At 48.3% G+C, this 16,711-nt stretch overlaps 3 protein-coding genes and 1 pseudogene across 3 annotated transcripts; 2 read left to right on the top strand and 2 right to left on the bottom strand.

Moving 5' to 3' along the window:
• The first annotated feature begins 6,299 nt into the window (after positions 1–6,299).
• On the top strand, positions 6,300–9,093 carry LOC100823111. The gene is made up of 7 exons (XM_010240160.3): positions 6,300–6,528; positions 6,638–6,770; positions 7,318–7,421; positions 7,511–7,682; positions 7,763–7,903; positions 7,987–8,078; positions 8,169–9,093. The coding sequence occupies exons 1-7, from the start codon at positions 6,416–6,418 to the stop codon at positions 8,866–8,868; spliced, it is 1,455 nt and encodes a 484-aa protein (XP_010238462.2). The 5' UTR covers positions 6,300–6,415; the 3' UTR covers positions 8,869–9,093.
• A 2,466-nt stretch (positions 9,094–11,559) lies between these two features.
• On the bottom strand, positions 11,560–12,171 carry LOC100822800 (auxin-responsive protein SAUR36). Its single transcript, XM_010240156.3, has one exon. The coding sequence runs from the start codon at positions 12,073–12,075 to the stop codon at positions 11,662–11,664; it is 414 nt and encodes a 137-aa protein (XP_010238458.3). The 5' UTR covers positions 12,076–12,171; the 3' UTR covers positions 11,560–11,661.
• A 1,085-nt stretch (positions 12,172–13,256) lies between these two features.
• Positions 13,257–13,956, bottom strand: LOC100823706 (annotated as a pseudogene).
• A 296-nt stretch (positions 13,957–14,252) lies between these two features.
• On the top strand, positions 14,253–15,170 carry LOC100822488 (auxin-responsive protein SAUR36). The gene has a single exon (XM_003578526.4). The coding sequence runs from the start codon at positions 14,591–14,593 to the stop codon at positions 15,029–15,031; it is 441 nt and encodes a 146-aa protein (XP_003578574.1). The 5' UTR covers positions 14,253–14,590; the 3' UTR covers positions 15,032–15,170.
• Positions 15,171–16,711: the final 1,541 nt, after the last annotated feature.

Below are 16,711 nucleotides of genomic sequence, written 5' to 3'. Positions count from 1 at the left end.
TCTTTTCTCAGACCAAATATCCCACAGTACATTTTTCTATCTGGTATGAATCATCTTGACTCGGTCGATGGACCTCAATTATAGCTTGGCCTGAACAGTCGTCCAAACTATCCAGATAAGATGTCCATCACCGAATTTATCTGTTCCCCAGAAAGGAAAAGAAAGAGCAAGGAGAACCAGAAAGCACGAGCTACACTGATCAGATCACAGCACGGGTACGTACTCTCATAGAGAAACAAAAGGTACACTACTACTGCTGCTGAACATGGTCGACCTCTTTCTTACGTGTCGCGCGGCTCCATGCACTGACGAAAAGCCTTTTCAAGTTTTCATGCATCCAGCGTACCACTACCCACCAGTGTGCACACAAACACCATTAATCAATCTTATTCCCTCGGTCCCAACATATAAGGCCCGCACGCGTCCCAAAATCATCAATTTAACTATCAAAATATAAATTATATGATTAAAAAATATATAATTTGAAATTTCATTTAATTACGAATCTAATGATATTTTTTTTATGAAATATAATTTATATTTTACTAGTTAAATTTGAAATCTTTCGATGCATGGGTGCCTCATGTATTTATATCGGGACGGAGGCAGCAGCAGCTAGCCCGTGGCTCCGGAAGGAGCACGACATTGATCAGCCCACCCGGCGCCAGAGTGCAAAATGCAAATACGCAAATGTACAACAAGCCAAGCTAGCAAGGATTTGGGGTGAGTGATCTACACACACACTGACAGAGGAGCCACACCCACACTGCTGCCTATTTTTGGCTGCGTGCAACGTGCATCCATTCCCACCCATGCCCGCTGGAATAAATGCTCTCTCATCTGCAGGAGGAGGTGCATTTGTTCCTGCGTGCTGATGATTGAAAGAGCGAGCGGGGCCCCCTTTTGCCTCGCATGTGTACTGTGGGCCTGTGGTGTGGTCCAGATCCTCCTCTCCCAGACCAATGATTTGGCGGATCCTGGCCGTCGGATCTCGCGCCGACGGTGGCCATGACACGGGCTTTTAAACCAGATCCCCACGTACGCCTACGGTTTACCAAGCCGCTTTGTTTCGAGACGAGAGATCTCTTTTTTTGACTCCGTCATGCGGTTCATTTGTACAGTGTAGGTACGTGCGTACCTTCCTTTGAAATGTACACGCCGCGTTTTTATACAGTATAAAGTGCAGTCTTCCAAAGGTATTCGGTGTCTCTGCACATGGCTCCTCTAGAACCCCTTTTGCTTTACCAGCATCGAAACAAGGAAAGAACTTGAGTGACGTGTTTCTAGCGCTCCTTTCGTCCCATAGTTCAAAACCGTGCAATTTTTATGGGACGGAAAGAGTAAGTAAAAATCCACTCTAATATTTATGTCAAAATTTGATTAAAAAAATAGACAAAGCCTTGAGTCATTTTTGTCTTGCAAATTGTCATGGGAAAAGACGATTTTCTCTTGTGTGTCCACTGTAAAACAGCAAATCCTGGGCTTAAGAAAAAAGCTTTTTTAGAGCGCCAGATTTGTGTTTTTGTCAAGGGTGCAAAGCTGATCTTTCTATATATAACCATAAATTAAAGCTTTACAAGCATATACAAATTAAAAAAATTCACGTTTACATGTCTATTTTTTCCTAAGATTCTAAAAGATCTTAAGTACTTATTTGGAACATAATTGGCTTTCATGTTGTAAGATTGCACTCTGAATCAAATCACACAGCTCATGATGCAATGACCCATGATACAGTACTCATGCTGTCATGCATGGTTGCTGATCGATGATCACCGTTGAAAACAAACCTTGTCACTACATAGCAACCTTTTCTTCACAACCATACGCATGCAGAAAAGAGTTTTCTGGTGGATCTGGTGGGACTACTTCGGTTAGCACCTTAGAAAAGGGAACACTAACCAAGAGCGCGACGCCACATTATACACTGTTAGTGCAGGGTTAGAGTTTCCGGCATCTTCCTTTTGGCCAGGGCATCAAGGCCCGCCAGTAGGTGAGCATGCATATCTCCCCAAACATCACTAGCAAAAAACATTCGAGAACAACTTTTCATTGAAAAGAGACACATTGGGGGGGAAAGAAAGCAACAACTTGCACTAATGGGAATGACAGGTTAGGGCACTGTGATCTTACGTTTATGTCCGGGAGTAGCTAAGCTAGGTTGATGGATGAGACAGACAGACAGGCAGGCAGGCAAGCTCTGGATGTCTCTCTGAAATCAGATCCATGCCTAGCTTCTCTCAATCTCTCTGTCGCATCGATCCTTTTCCTTTCTGGTTTCTTCATTTGGCTTTGTGCTGTTTTTTCGCAAAGGGAACAAACAAGAAGACGACGTTGTCATGTCTTCTTCAATTCTGCCTTTCCGGTGGTTCATCTGCTCCATCTACTCCGTGTAGAGAACTCGAGGAGCTGGCTTACCGCGCACTTGTTTAATCACGCCATCTATATATATCCGCTTTTCGATATACTTTTCGACATGCCTTTTGTCAACGGGACAAACAGTTTGGTGATTAGTTTTCTATCCATGTTGTGTCTCTGCTCTTACGTTGTGGAGGGAGCTAGATGACGATGACATGGCAATGACAAGGACATGTAATCGCCTAGTGGTAGTAAAGGAATTAGTACTACTATGAAACACACTTAAACAGTCTGAATTAGTAAGCATGAGATAAGAAAAAGGAACATGAGTTAGATGTTGTTTCCACATCATGCATGTGCCTGTATCTACTCGTGCATAAAAATATTCCATCAGCATGCATGCGAGAGAATAAGACATGCACACCGTCCGGCCGTTGCTGAGACATGAAGTACAGTTGCTTATGTGGGAACTTGGACAGTTAATATATAATTTGTTTAAAAGTTGTCTTTTCGAGGGAAAATAAAACCCTGTTAATTTAAGCGGACCCATTGATCGATCCTTCGAATCTCCACCAGCTATCCACCTGTAGTTTCCGTTGGCGTTGGCTCGTTGCAGATCGATCGATGGCTAGATCGACCGGTGCGCGCGCTTTTTGGCTCCCGGCCGTGACCGGGCCGGCGGCGACGGGCCTCCATATCAGATGCATGCGCTTGGACATTTCGTAGTACGTCCGTTTAACCACTCCCATTACCCTGGTGTCAAAAGCGTCTTGCTTATTTGGAGAGCGAAATAGCGAATGGAAGGCAAAAGCGAAGGTGCCCCGCTCCGGCGGCCATGCATGCTTTGGTTAGAATTTGGACAACTTTTCTTCCGTGGAGATCTAGTCATGCCGGGTCCCTGTAGCTAGCTGCAGGACAGCTTGATCGGTCCACGCACTGTGTGGTTGGGGGTCTCATCTTTCATGGCATGCAAAGTCGTACGTTCGTGCTCCCGGTCTGGTCGCGGTCAGATTCGGTTCGCGGTTGCAGCTGACATCGATCTGTGGCCCGATCGATAAACTCATGTACGTGGAATTCAATCGATTCAAGGGCAATTGTCGAAAGAAATAAAAAATCGATTCAAGGACATAAGGACATAGTACTTCTTCAGATCCATAATTTTTGTTTTAAATTTGCCAAAAAAATATAAATATCTATTCTTAAAAAGTGTCTAGATACATGTAATATTTTGACAAGAATTATGAAATGGAGCTGTACTCTTCAGGCGCGAGAGCCGTGTGGTGCAGGTGCAGGTGCAGCTCAGCTTGCTGATTGTGCAATGGTAGCCGAAGCAGCACATACGCCTGCTGCTAGTGCATATCGGTGACAAAACGTATCCACCTAGAACTTGTCACCATCGTTTGGTGATCTAGAAAATACTCATACTGGAACGTGCAAAAAGAAGAGATCTAGAGAGAAAAATCAAACTCTCGAAGCCTCGAAGGTGATAACTGATAAGGAAAAACGAAGAGGGTTGCAAATCGGGCATGATGGGCCGGCCGGCGGCAGGAATACGGCAATGTTTGCATCTTCGGTCGATCCAACCGAGACTCCACTGGATAAAAACAAGACTTCTCTGCACAAGGGCAGACAGGCCGCGCAGGAATCTATCAAACGGCCTTGCAGCTAATAACACGGTCAGTGCTCACGCTCGGAAAGCGCGAGTTCCAAATAAAAGACAGGCCAAATTAACGCAAGTTTATCGTCTGCCGTACCGTTACGTTGAAAAGCACGAGGCAGCTGCCCTGGAGCCGGACTCCCTGTCGTCGATGATCGATCGGCAATGGTCGGCGAGAACCGGGGCATGAGGATGAGCGGCGCGCGGCGAGACGGCGACGACGGCACGGCAGCAGAGATCGATAGAAAAAGCCAGCCTATAGATCTACTGCTGAGTGCTGACGCGGAGACACGCACACGGCACTACGGCAGCTGGTCTCTTCGGGCGGCTTCAGGAGGGGCTGTGACAAAGACATGGCAATGGCATCGATACGCCGCGGCCGGCATGCGGTGGCCCGTATGCACGGCGCGTGCGGGTGCTTGCATGCATGCATGTATGGCTGCAGCTTTTTCGCAAATAACCCTGGAGGTCGCGGGGATCAGGATTCAGGAATGCATGCATGCGCGTGCTGACGCTGTCGCAGGCTCAGGCGCAGAGGGTGCGTCGTCAGTCCTGGCCGGCGGCACGTGGTGGGCGCGTGCACGGCCGAGGTGGCCGCGCGCGTCCGATACAGCCGCGGTAGCGCAAATACAAAGGGGTCCGGCCAAAAGACAAAAGCCACCGCCATTTCTCGAGTCACATGTTTGTACTGTGTCCCTTTGGCTGATTTTCCTCAGAGTTAGCGCCCGCAGTACTGGATCAAGTTTGGAGGCCGGAAAATGCATGTTACTGTAGAGTACTCAATTCATGTGACCATGCCATGTCCGTTTTGGCATGTCCGTTGAGATCCCTTGAGATTATAACTGTGCCGCGTAGGTATACGGAGGTCCACACGGGACCGAAGGTTGAGACTGTCAAGGGGAGCATTAAGGCTGCAGGTTCGCTTTGGTTTGTGGGAGCTTGCCCAATCCCTCCTTTCTCCCTTGGGAACCCGATCATCAACGGGAGCCGCGCCAACACGAGATCTAACACGAGTACTAGCTAGCTATCTAGTCAACGTGCGCGAAGCGAGGAAGATTGTCGTTCACGGGAACAACAGAGAGTAGTACGAGTAGTACGTGAAAAGACGCACAGTGCGCTCTGTCTGCCATTGCCAACACCCGGAGTACTATAGCTCTCGTCTTTATCGATCTCCGGCCTCCGGTGAATAATTTTCTGTTGATAGTCCGGCCGTGAGCTTTTCCGCACAGATTTCCATGTCGTTGGCGAACTTTTCCCCGCAGATTTCCATGTCGTTGTTCGCCAATCACCTCAGATTTCCTCTGCGCGCGGCGGGCACGGGTCGATGCTGCCTGCGAAACCCCACAGGAATACAGGATGCAGTACCTTAACCGACCATATCTCTCTGTTCTTTGCACCGGCCGGAGCTGGAAGAAAGCTCCACGTATAGCCGCTCGGTCGGCCGTTTGTTATCTCTGATTCACTGCTGCAGCAGCTGAAGCATGCTGCGGCGATCTGAATTTCTGAATGGAGAGCTCGATGTAGCTGTTGCGACACCACTGCAAAGTGGAACTTTGGTCTAAGAGGGCATGTGGATGCGAGTGACCTTGGGATAGATGATTGTTTACTGTAGAATTTATGCAAGTCTCTGTTTGCAGATGGTGTGGCCTGGTGCCAAAGGCCTTTTAGGCGCACAGCCGGCACAGCCCCTTTGACTCGACTTGACCGCATCTCCGTGCATGCAGCCGTACTGCATTTCTGTCTCTGTCTCTCCTCAAGACAGGGGTTGTCAGCAAGGGATGTATCCCCCCAAGGCCCCAACTCAAAAAAGAGAGGCATCTTTCATCTTTGGGCCGGAAAAAGGAGACAAGGAATCGTTAAGGAATGTCCGTAACCCGGAAAAGTGAGGCCCCGTTTGAAGCCCATTAACAAAGCCAGCCCCTTTTACCTTGGTTCAAAGACACAGTTCGGTCCATTCTACCGGTTGGGCCTTAGCCATTCTTGGTACTACCATACGACGGGAGGGGCCAAGGCGTCATAGATTGCCCCCCACAATACTTCCCCGTAGCTATTGGGCGCCCCAACGGGAAACTCCCCAAGTGCCACCGAGAGAGTGGACCCAACAACATAAGCTGTCCCACGCGTCAGCAAAAACTGGCCCTGCCTCAGGATAAATCGAGTAATCGACGGTGTCGTGGAGGAGCATCTTTCCGGGTTAAGAGAGTCAAGGTGACCGTTGGAGACGCACAGCGCGGCATCGACCGGCGCAAAGGAAACCCCAAGAAAAGCCCCCCCCCCCCCCCCAGCTCCTCCGCACACGGGAGCGCACGCGCACCCAGCAATCCGCGGCAAAACCACACCGAAGCCGCCGCCTCCTCTCGCCTCCGGCCGGCCGTCGGCGACAAGCCGGAGAGGAGGAAGATGATGATGGCCACCGGCGGCGGGTCCAGGTCGCCCGCGCGCGCGCTGAAGAGGCTGGCCGGCGCCCTCCTCGCCGCCGCGCGGCTCCGCGGCTCCTTCAGCGCCTCCAAATGGTCAGTCCGTCCCTCTGCCCGTTCCCGAGACCACCCCATCGACCACCGCGTCCTCGTTTGATTTCCTTACTAACAGTGTGGGGGGTGCCTCGTTTCGAGGGGATTCCAGCAAGACAGAGGCGCGGATGGCGGCCGCCCGGATGAAGCTGCTGCGGAACCGGCGGGAGGCGCAGGTGCGGAAGATGCGCGGGGACATCGCCGCGCTGCTCCGCGACGGACGGGAGGACACCGCCCGCATCAGGGTACGCACGCTAGATCCTCTGTTACATGTTTCGGTTTGTTTTCGCACGCATCATCATGTGTCAGTTCGTCGGTGAGACTGGGTTTGTCGCCAGTTCCTTACGGCATTGGAGCTTTGAGTTCGAGTTGCCTTTCTTGTGCTCTGTGCTAATCCCGCGACTCGCGGTGACTATACTTGTTGGTTGATTTGGACAAAATCCGGGAACCTATTTCAGATATGGAAAACTTTGATGCGGGAGAGATTATTAACTGCCTTAAATTCAGCGTGATAAGGAAACTTCTTAACTACGCCTTTAATTTTTCCAAACAAAGCAAGATTTGTTCTTTATGTCCATCCATATTTAGTTGGGTTTGACTCTAGTCAATTTCTGTACAAATCAGATATGTTCGGATTCTGTTAGTACGTTTCAGTCTAATCTAACGTTGAATTCTTTCCATATTAAAATTTTGTAAATTATATGCTGTTATGTACATCCATACACATTGAACATAACAAACGGGAAAATCATTGCAAATCATATTTGAAATCAAGAATTTGGTGTTTTGCAGGTTGAGCATGTAATTAGAGAACAGAACATTATGGCAGCGAATGAGATCGTTGAACTTTTCTGCGAGTTGATTGTTACACGCCTTCCCATCATTGCCAAACAGAAGTATGTTTTGCAACATTTCCTTGATTTCAAAAATGTCTGTGCTGAAAACAAGGTCCTAATCTTGTGCTATCGGCCAACCTTACCAATAGGGAATGTCCAGCAGACCTGAAAGAAGGCATCTGCAGTTTGATATTTGCAGCTCCAAGGTGCTCTGAACTCCCTGAGCTCAGTAGGATGCGTGACCTCTTTGAAAAGAAGTATGGTAAAGATTTCGTTGCTGCTGCAGTTGATCTGCGCCCAAATGCTTGTGTTAATAACCTTGTAAGTGTGAATATTTTATTTTGTTCAAATTTTGACTACTGGGTCTTATGCTCACTTCTGTAATTGATGACCTTCTGAAGCTAATTGAGAAGCTGTCAGTTAATAAGCCTTCTGGGCAAACTAAGCTGAAAGTTCTGAAGGAGATTGCAAAGGAGCATCAAATTGATTGGGATACAGCTGAGACTGAGCAGGATCTTCTCAAACCTCCTGAAGAGATGATTGTATATGCTACTAAAACTCTCATGTGCATACTTTTATTTTATATGCTTTGTGTCTTGATCTAATAGGTTGTACTTCTGTGCAGCAAGGGCCTAATTCATTTGCTGAAGCTTCCAATATGCCCATGAAGACTACTCTATCAGCAAATATTGTGCAACCTAGCCCATCCAATTGCAGGTTTGTCAACTTCTTCCGGTGTAAATACAGATCCAAACCTGCCCGTATAACATCAGGTGCTTATCTGTGCCTTCTTATTCTCATTTGCAGCTCTGGATATGCTGATGAGTATGATAACGGGGGTGCTATGCAATTCAAAGATACTATCCAATTCAAAGATGCTGCTTCAGCTGCTCGAGCAGCTGCGGAATCTGCTGCTCAAGCAGCATCTGCTGCCAAGGCTGCAGCTGATCTTGCCAATAAGAGCGCCCATTCATCTGATGAAGATGAAGATGAAGATGATGACTGGAAGACTACTCTTCGTGAGTCCACCAATTCTAGCAGACGACAATCAATGAGCAACACAAGCAGATCCTCCAGGAAAGAAAATGTAGTTTCCTTTGATGACATAAAATCCCAAGGAAGCACATGGAGGAGATTAAGTGGATCAAACCATGTGGAAGATAAAGACACTGATGTAGTTGATTTGGGTACTGGAAAGATGCGCAGAAGGAGCAGCCGTGCTGCTCGTAAGGTGCACTCGGAGATAAAGTTTGATGACTCGGAGGGATGGAATTCAGAGGCAGGGGATGAAAGTGATGCCGAGATACAGTCCATGGAAAGGCCACCACCTCCCAGAAGAGAGTCTCACCCAGGAAATCATCACTCCGAAGAGAAAGAACCAGAAGACGATTTCCCTGACCCGCCAAAGGCAAACAGCACTTCCCGTGTTCATCCAAACATGCCTCTGGACTTCGAAACTCTGACTGCACGCTTTGAGGCACTGAGATCATCTGGAAAGCTTCCGTAGCGCGCAAAGTGGACCATGATTACACCTTTGCCGCTTTCTAAACAACACCACACCATATACCTGTAGGTTACTATATACTTCTCTAGTGCATTTCATTTTACTCAATTGAGTGAAGAAGGATTTGTGTTCTGCTCCCAAACTGCTGCTGCATTTCTATCGTTTGTATATGCCCCAGAGGTTATTATATAGTTTATCTGAAGTGAGAATCAAACTCTTTCTGTGTGATGGAAGTCTCAAATGGTACAACCATATCAAATCGTATAAACTCATTTATTTACATGCCACCCTGCAAAGTCAAGGCTCTGGACGTTGCACCAAGTTTTAATCGTATGATCCCTGAAGTTAATTCTGCCCTGCTGGAATGCAAAGTATCTCAAACGAGAGTGAGCTTGTTATATTCTGGCATCTCATAGAATCGTCAAATGGTACAATCATATGAAATCATATGATTTCTTTCTATGCCAATCTGATGATAGGTACTACATCCGTTCCTTAATTCTTGTCTCAAATTTGCTTAAAAATGGATGTATCTATTTTTTAAAAACGTCTAGTTACATGTAATATTTCGACAAGAATTAGAAAACACTCCCTCCCTCCCCAGCAAAGTCAAGACTCTAGACTGTGTATCAAGTTGGCTGAGTGAGCATTGCTTGCCCGGCTGTAAAATTTTGGATCGCAGGCAGTAAATCTTTTCAAACGGTGCAAATGTTGTTCAATTTTTTTCTTGACACCTTCGCATGGCACAAGACCGAGGTTTCTCATCGACCGTCCGATCTCAGGTGAGCTGTAAAGATCGATACACGCACCCCAAGTGGTTCTTGAGATTTTGCACGTGGACCCCTCGGAAAACTCTGTATTACCGTTTACCCAGGAAGTTGCGGCTCGGTAGGTCGGATTTGCTCTCGCCTGCTTCGACGATGGGCGAGCGCAGCGGGGACGAGGCTGCCACCAAGCCTCCGTCTATCAGGGAAGCGGATCAGGCGCGAGCGCTACCAAATCTTCCGCTCATGCCCCCCGGTACGGGGCGATTGGCGGCGGCGTCGGGCGCGCGTGGGGGTCCCTTCTACGCGTGCGTGCGCCGCGCGGCGGCTCGAGCACCTCTTCCATTGCACATCCCGGTGAGATCTTCTAATGCCTTTGCCTTTCTGTTTCGTAGAAATTACGGTTAAGAGTCATATAATGATACACGATAATGGACAGGTTGCCGATTATTATTTGACATGGGAACTCTAGCCACATTTGGGATTTTGGGATATATCTCGACGAGTGCCAGAGGTTACTCCTGCAATGCTTGTAAGTTGCCACTACCTCTGAATGCTTTCATGCTTTCAGAATATGCCGTTTCTATAGAATAATCTGGCACACTATATGTCCCAAAGAAGGATATAGTCGTGGTTGCAATATTTAATATGGGATGTGTTTTTTTTTCTTGAGTACCGCTTTTGAGGGTCTGATCCTGCAACGCTGAGCTAAATGATGATGTTGCACAATAGTCCAAAATTTCAACATCATACATCACGATGACACCCTGGTTAAAATTCCAATCATATAGACGCCCTGAGAATTGGGTCTATTTAGGTATCCATTGGATGGTGACGAATCAGCCTTTTCATTTGAAACTTGAAACCAGGTAGTGCCCACAGCAAAATACAGACCAGGAAACATGGGTTGAATGAAGCGACCACATGACGTGCTGCAAATGAAAACTAGAATATACTTCTTGATGTTGCAGCAAGTTGCCTGAGGGCATGCACACAGGACACATTTGAGACCAGGAAACATGGGTTCTCTTTCTTTTGCTCTTGATGTTAGTTCCTGCTCTATTTTTCAGAAAGAGATATGATTGCTTCAAGTCTCAACTGGGAAATATCGTTGAGTAGAACTGTTCAGAACTCAATATTGATAATAAGCTAAATGTAGTCCGGTAGGTCCATATTGGAGAGTGTAAGAAGCAGCTATGAAATGAAGTTCACATGAGATGTCAAACAGACTACCAGCTAAAGAGGTTATATGAAATTGTTGGGCACGTTGTTCACTTGTTTGGATCCCTGAACACATTAAAACTAGTTGTCGTTCAAAAACAACTTATTGCAGGCAGTGGCAACAACGATCAGACTACATATCTCAATCTCAGGGGACATTCAGATCTTAAATAATTAATATCTCATTGCAAACAGAACTGTTCCTCACTGTTCACATCTTGGACCCAACTTACATGTAGTCCTCATGAAGCATGCCCATGAGCCATTAAGCAGGTCAGTATGGCAGCACATTGTGATATCCAATCACCCAAACACTACCACTACTGGCTCCAATAAGGACCAAAGAGATAGCCTCTAAAGTCTAAACATTGCATGTGCTAAGTTCATGACCTTGTCCCTTGCCAGCTTGCTTTGATTTGCCTCTAAAGTCTAAACATTGTATTATCTGAAAGAACTGCATATATACAATTTTTAATTTGCTTGAAATTATTAATAAGTATATTTTAACAATTTTTTTAGCATAGAAGCACACTGATTCTTTGAATTGTAGTTGTTGCCTGTTAGGTGTTAGAGCATAGAAGTACACCCTTGATTCTTTGAATTGTAGTGGTTGCCTGTTAGGCTTTAGCGCTTCTATGAGCTAAACATCTGTACTCTGAATGCTGAATATGTCAATTTTTTGGGTACTCCATAGGATGCAACAAGCTGGTACGCTAATATTTAACTTCCATTCTCCTGTGTTAAACTATTTGAAATTGTATTGGATATGACATGCAAAATGAAGAACAATGATGGCAAACTATGCATATCTTCAGGAGCTACAAACTGCAAGCTGCCGGCGCAGTGACACGGATGGCATAATAGAGCTCGAATAATGGCAAGACCTTACTACAGAGCTCAGGAACGCCCTCTCTACTTCCTCAGAGGCGTTTCTTCTGAGCAAGCACATGACATACTCCATTGCAACTGCATCTAAGGGCAGTGTGATCCTGCCGTCGCATGTGAACCCAAACTCCTCCCGGGACATCCTTAGTAGCTCACCGAAGACTGTCGTGCCGAGGTAAGCCAACGGGACCTCGAACCGCCTCCCATCCGCCGTGTAAACAGTGCAGTGGCCCTTGTCTGCGACCTGCGATGTCGTGCAGCAGGCTTCGTCGTCTCTGGAGATCATCCTGACTCTTTGCCACTTCCTCAGCAACTGAGTAAACCTCTTGGGATGGATCATGGCTGTTTGTTCTTGGTTCTCAGTATGTTGCTGAGAAATGTTCAGTTTGTGAATTTGCTGATGCAGTGATGGTGTATTACTAGCTACCTCATGAATATATAGGCACAATATATGCTTTATTTGCATTTGGCAGGGGACAGGGCCATGATCTTGGTGCATGCAATGGTTTCTCCAAAGGGAGGCAGTGAGATTCAGATCAGATATTGCTGGGCCATGGCTTGGTGCACCGCGGAGGCAAAGATAGTGGACTAGTGGCTGGGCAATCAGATGTGTATGTACAGTCGTTGCAGCTGAATTGGGCAGATGCATTGTGCAACCATCCCGGGTCCAGCCTTTATGGGGGTGTTCCATTCTGTTCAGCGTCCTGTATCAAGAGATACAGAGATGTGCTGATTGAGCAACGTTTCATGAATGGATTGGCTACCCCGTCTGGGTACCTTGCAGCAACCCCGTGATGGTCCAAAGAGGCAGCATCAAAGGGACATGACATGATGGTCCAGGAGCCTTCCTTGAGCAGATGCAGAGTTCACTTCAGTGCTTTTCATTGTGTACTTTTCACTTGCAGCTTTCAGCTGCATGCTAAGGTGTTTGTTGGTTTAATAGTGATTTGATTGCTCCAGATCTGGCCAGTTGCTCGACAGTTCCATATCTTAGTGTCCACCCATGGTCTGCATGATTTGCAGCACTGCATGTGTCAGCCATTTCCTGGTATCTTCCCTGTATTTTCCAATGGTCTTGCAACCAGTCGGCAACTGTCAGGTGTCCAGTTTTAGATGGAAGTCCAGGGATCTGACATTAGTTTCATGTCGTTATTTTTGTTTGGGGAACAAGCATTTCTGTTATGCGAGTCTTATTTGTTAAGTTTTTTTTGGAAATGAAAGACAAGACTCTCTCGGCCTCTGCATCATGACGGTTCACTTAGACATCCATGAGATAAGCATAACAAGAGGCACCAAATATTATCATGAGCCGTTTTCTCATGCTGTGTCACAAACCCAATTTTCTGAACATTTGCAGGTTTGCCGTTCCCGATTTGAGTACAATTCGTCAATTGTATCTTTGGGTGGCCAAAGAGCAGAAGCCTTTCTTCAAAAGGTTAGTTCTTTTCTCGATCTGTGAAGATTTCCCTGCCCTTGATGTTTATTTGTAACATTTGGGATCCGAAACCATATAACTGCGCAGAAGAAATTTGTCGATGTATAGTGCTTAGGTCCTAAAAAAATGTGATCGTTTATTACATTGAACGAACAATGTCTCTAACTACTGGTCATCTTCCGTGTTTGCATCTTTGCTTAATTGCAAGATCAAAATGCTTTACATCACTTTTCCTTCTTCTTTTTTGCTACTTCTATATTGAACAAAGTTGCATACAAGATTATAAAAGCAGGTGGCAATCAAGAGCTGCAGAGAGCAACATGCTGGCCAACTCCCAGACGTGGCACCACATGGCTTGCATCATACTGGCATGGTAATGTTATCACCATTGAGCTGAGAAATGCTGCCTCTATCTCTGTGGAGGAGCTTCTACTGAGCAGGCACATGGTGTACCCCATTATGGTGGCATCACAGGGCAATGTGATCTTGCTGATGTCACCGCCCATGAAGCCAAACTCTTCCTGGGACATTCGCAGGAGCTCGCCGAAGACCGCTGGGCCAAGGAATGCAAGTGGCACCTCGAACTGCGTGCCATCAGTGCTGTACACGGCGCAGCAGGCCTTGCTGGCCACTGATGAGCATGATGTGCCGCACAGCCCATCGGTTTCTTTGGCCATGTTGATGACGACCAGGTGAGCCTTTCCCTCCCGAGGGCCGCCATCCTCTGCCACTTCCTGGCCAGCCGAGCGAGTCTCTTGGCACTGATCATGGTGGTTTCTTGGTTGTCCGGAAAACTGAAGAGATTCTTCTGGGTGCTGGAACTTGTAATGGCTTTATCTGGTGGATGAAGTGATGGTGCTTGGAGTTGGAGGCTAGCTTAGCCTTGGATTTATGAGAAAATTGGGCGTCTACATAGACACGGTGCAGTGTGATATTTGGGCAGGAGAGAGGAGACAAAGCCATGAGCACGGCACATGCGATGCTGCGATCATTGAGGTGATCTGTATCAGATTCTGCTGGGGGAAGTGTCCCTCTTGCTGGAGCTTGGATTGAGCAGCCATGCTGATCGGTTTGCCGGGGAAATAGCACGAGGACCCCATGGGGCTCTCTAGCCACAAGCATGCTTCAGACATGGTTGGTGCTTGGAAATCTCATCAAAATAATTTCATCACGTTGTCTGCAGCTAGCTGCAACAACGTTGCATGCAGAACACTCATGGCCTTGTCCCCTGGACAGCACTCTTGCTAATAGCTACACACAACCCACATTGAGCCCTCTTTTCCTTCTACTATAAATCCATGGCCTGCTCAACATAACTCCTTCATCTCGTCTGCAACTGCAAGCAACATCGCAAGCTGCACCACACCTCTGGATTTTTAGAGCCAAAGTGAAATTTGACCAAGCCAAGAAGGAATAAACCATGATCCATCCAAAGAAGCTTGCCCAGCTGGCCAGGAAGTGCCATACGATGTTGGCGGCCGGAGCTGGTGCCCACCGGCAGGCCACCAACATGGTCCCCGATGAGTGCTGCAGCACGGTTGCCAACGAGGGTCACTGTGTGGTATACACTGCTGACGGGGCACGGTTCAAGGTCCCTCTGGCGTATGTTGGCACAACAGTCTTCGGCAAGCTCCTGCGGATGTCTGTGGAGGAGTTTGGCTTTGTGAACGGTGACGGAGGCAGGATCATACTGCCCTGTGACGCGGCAGTGATGGAGTACGTCATGTGTCTGGTCAGGAGAGAGGCCCCTGAGGAGGTTGTGAAGGCGTTCCTAAGCTCCATTCCTGGGCATTGCCACAGCCAGAGTGCCAACTATGTGGCGCCATCAATGGGACTCACCAATCAGTTTGTTTGTGCTTAATTAGCTGCTAGCTTAGCTTACTGAAATATGTTTCTGTAGAATCAGATGTTTTCTAGGACCACGGGGAGCTTTACCCAATGTGATGTAAGATTTTAATATCACAGGAAATTGTGCAAATGATTTGTTTTGCCGCCCCAAACACATTCTTTTGCCATAGTTTGTAGTTTGTACACAAGTTCGTTCACATTGCTGAAGGAAGTAGTAGAGAAACCATGGGGTCATAGTTTGTGGGCGTGGACTGCGAGAGCAGGAAGCAGCAGCAGCAGCAGCAGTTGGAGGGAGGAGGGGACGGGCGGTGGAAGTGGACGAGTCTGCCGGTGACAGCACGGGAGATAAACAAACTGCGCTCTTAGCCCTAACGAGAACCGCCAGATTAAGATAGTGCGGTCCAGATTGAGGTGTATTGAGATTGTCCAGTCCAGATTGATCCCTTTCATGTGCTAGCACCATTGATCCTGATGTGGGATCTTGCTACTCAGTTCTTGTCGGTGCCGTCATATCCGCAGCTAGAGCCTGCATCCATGGACCGGGCTGGATCTCTTTGGCTCTCCACACTCCGGTGAGAAATTTCCATATGGAAGAAACTGTTTAATTGGTAGTAGCAGGTGGTGAAGCAAGAAACTTTGCTCAAGTCAGTTCTCCATGTGCTCAAGTACTTAACAAATCACCAGTTGATTCTGGGCACAAAGTCCTCAATTTTTTCTGAAGAGGTTAGGATATTATGCATCTTTCTGGTACTTCCTTTTGTTCTTCTGTTCTGTAAACTTTACCTACAAATTAGGTAAACCTTGAACTACAATGAACGGTTAGTTGACATGAGAATGCAACCTTTTTGACGACCTAGCAAGGGCCTGAAGTTAACCTGCAATGACGATTTGCCAGTAATCCTGCCTAATCAAGGAAGAGCTCTCGCGTCGCTCCCCAGACGGGGCGACACGGGAGGCGACTCGCCAGCCAGGCTGCCATCTCCCCCACCCACCTCCCTTCCCCTCGTCGCTGCCGGAGATGGCTAACGGGAAAGCCTGCAAGGCCATCGAGGATGGCGGTGGCGGGGCCTCTTGCTGCTGGTTCGCGGCGGCTGGAGTGCAGCCGCGCACGGGCGAGGGCTGGATCTCGGTGCCCTGCTGGGGGCTGCGAGGAGGCTTGGCTGCTGTTGCTTGGCAGCGCAGCGGGGTGGAGGAGGAGGCTTGGGGGGGCTCTGGGCCTTTGCTCCTAGTCCAGATCTGGCTGCTGCAGTTCCTGTTGCGGCTGGGGAGGGCCGGGCGCTCGGCTTGCGGCGACGGGCGGCGCTTCGGGCGCGGTGGAGCAGCAACGGCCGCTGCTCGGATCTGGTATAGGCGCCCGGCGTGATGGGCGGCGCTTCGGGCGCGGTGGAGCAGCAACGGCCGCTGCTCGGATCTGGTATAGGCGCCCGGCGTGATGGGCGGCGCTTCGGGCGCGGTGGAGCAGCAACGGCCGCTGCTCGGATCTGGTATAGGCGCCCGGCGTGATGGTCAGTTGGGCCTAATCCGGCCAGATTGGGCCCGGGCTGGGTCGGCTGCCGGCGGTGGTTGGTGATGCGTCGGTGGGCGGCGGTGCTTTCGGTGTGGCGGCAGACGGAGGGTCCTCTAGTGGTTGCTGGATGTGCCCTCTGTCTTCCCAGCAGCTCGCGTTGCAGTTCCTTCCGCGGCTTCGGTGAGG

This window comes from Brachypodium distachyon, chromosome 4, assembly GCF_000005505.3.
Source record: "Brachypodium distachyon strain Bd21 chromosome 4, Brachypodium_distachyon_v3.0, whole genome shotgun sequence".
Taxonomy (NCBI): domain Eukaryota; kingdom Viridiplantae; phylum Streptophyta; class Magnoliopsida; order Poales; family Poaceae; genus Brachypodium; species Brachypodium distachyon.
Note: the sequence above shows the minus strand (reverse complement) of the source record. Positions and strands in the feature narration are given on the sequence as shown.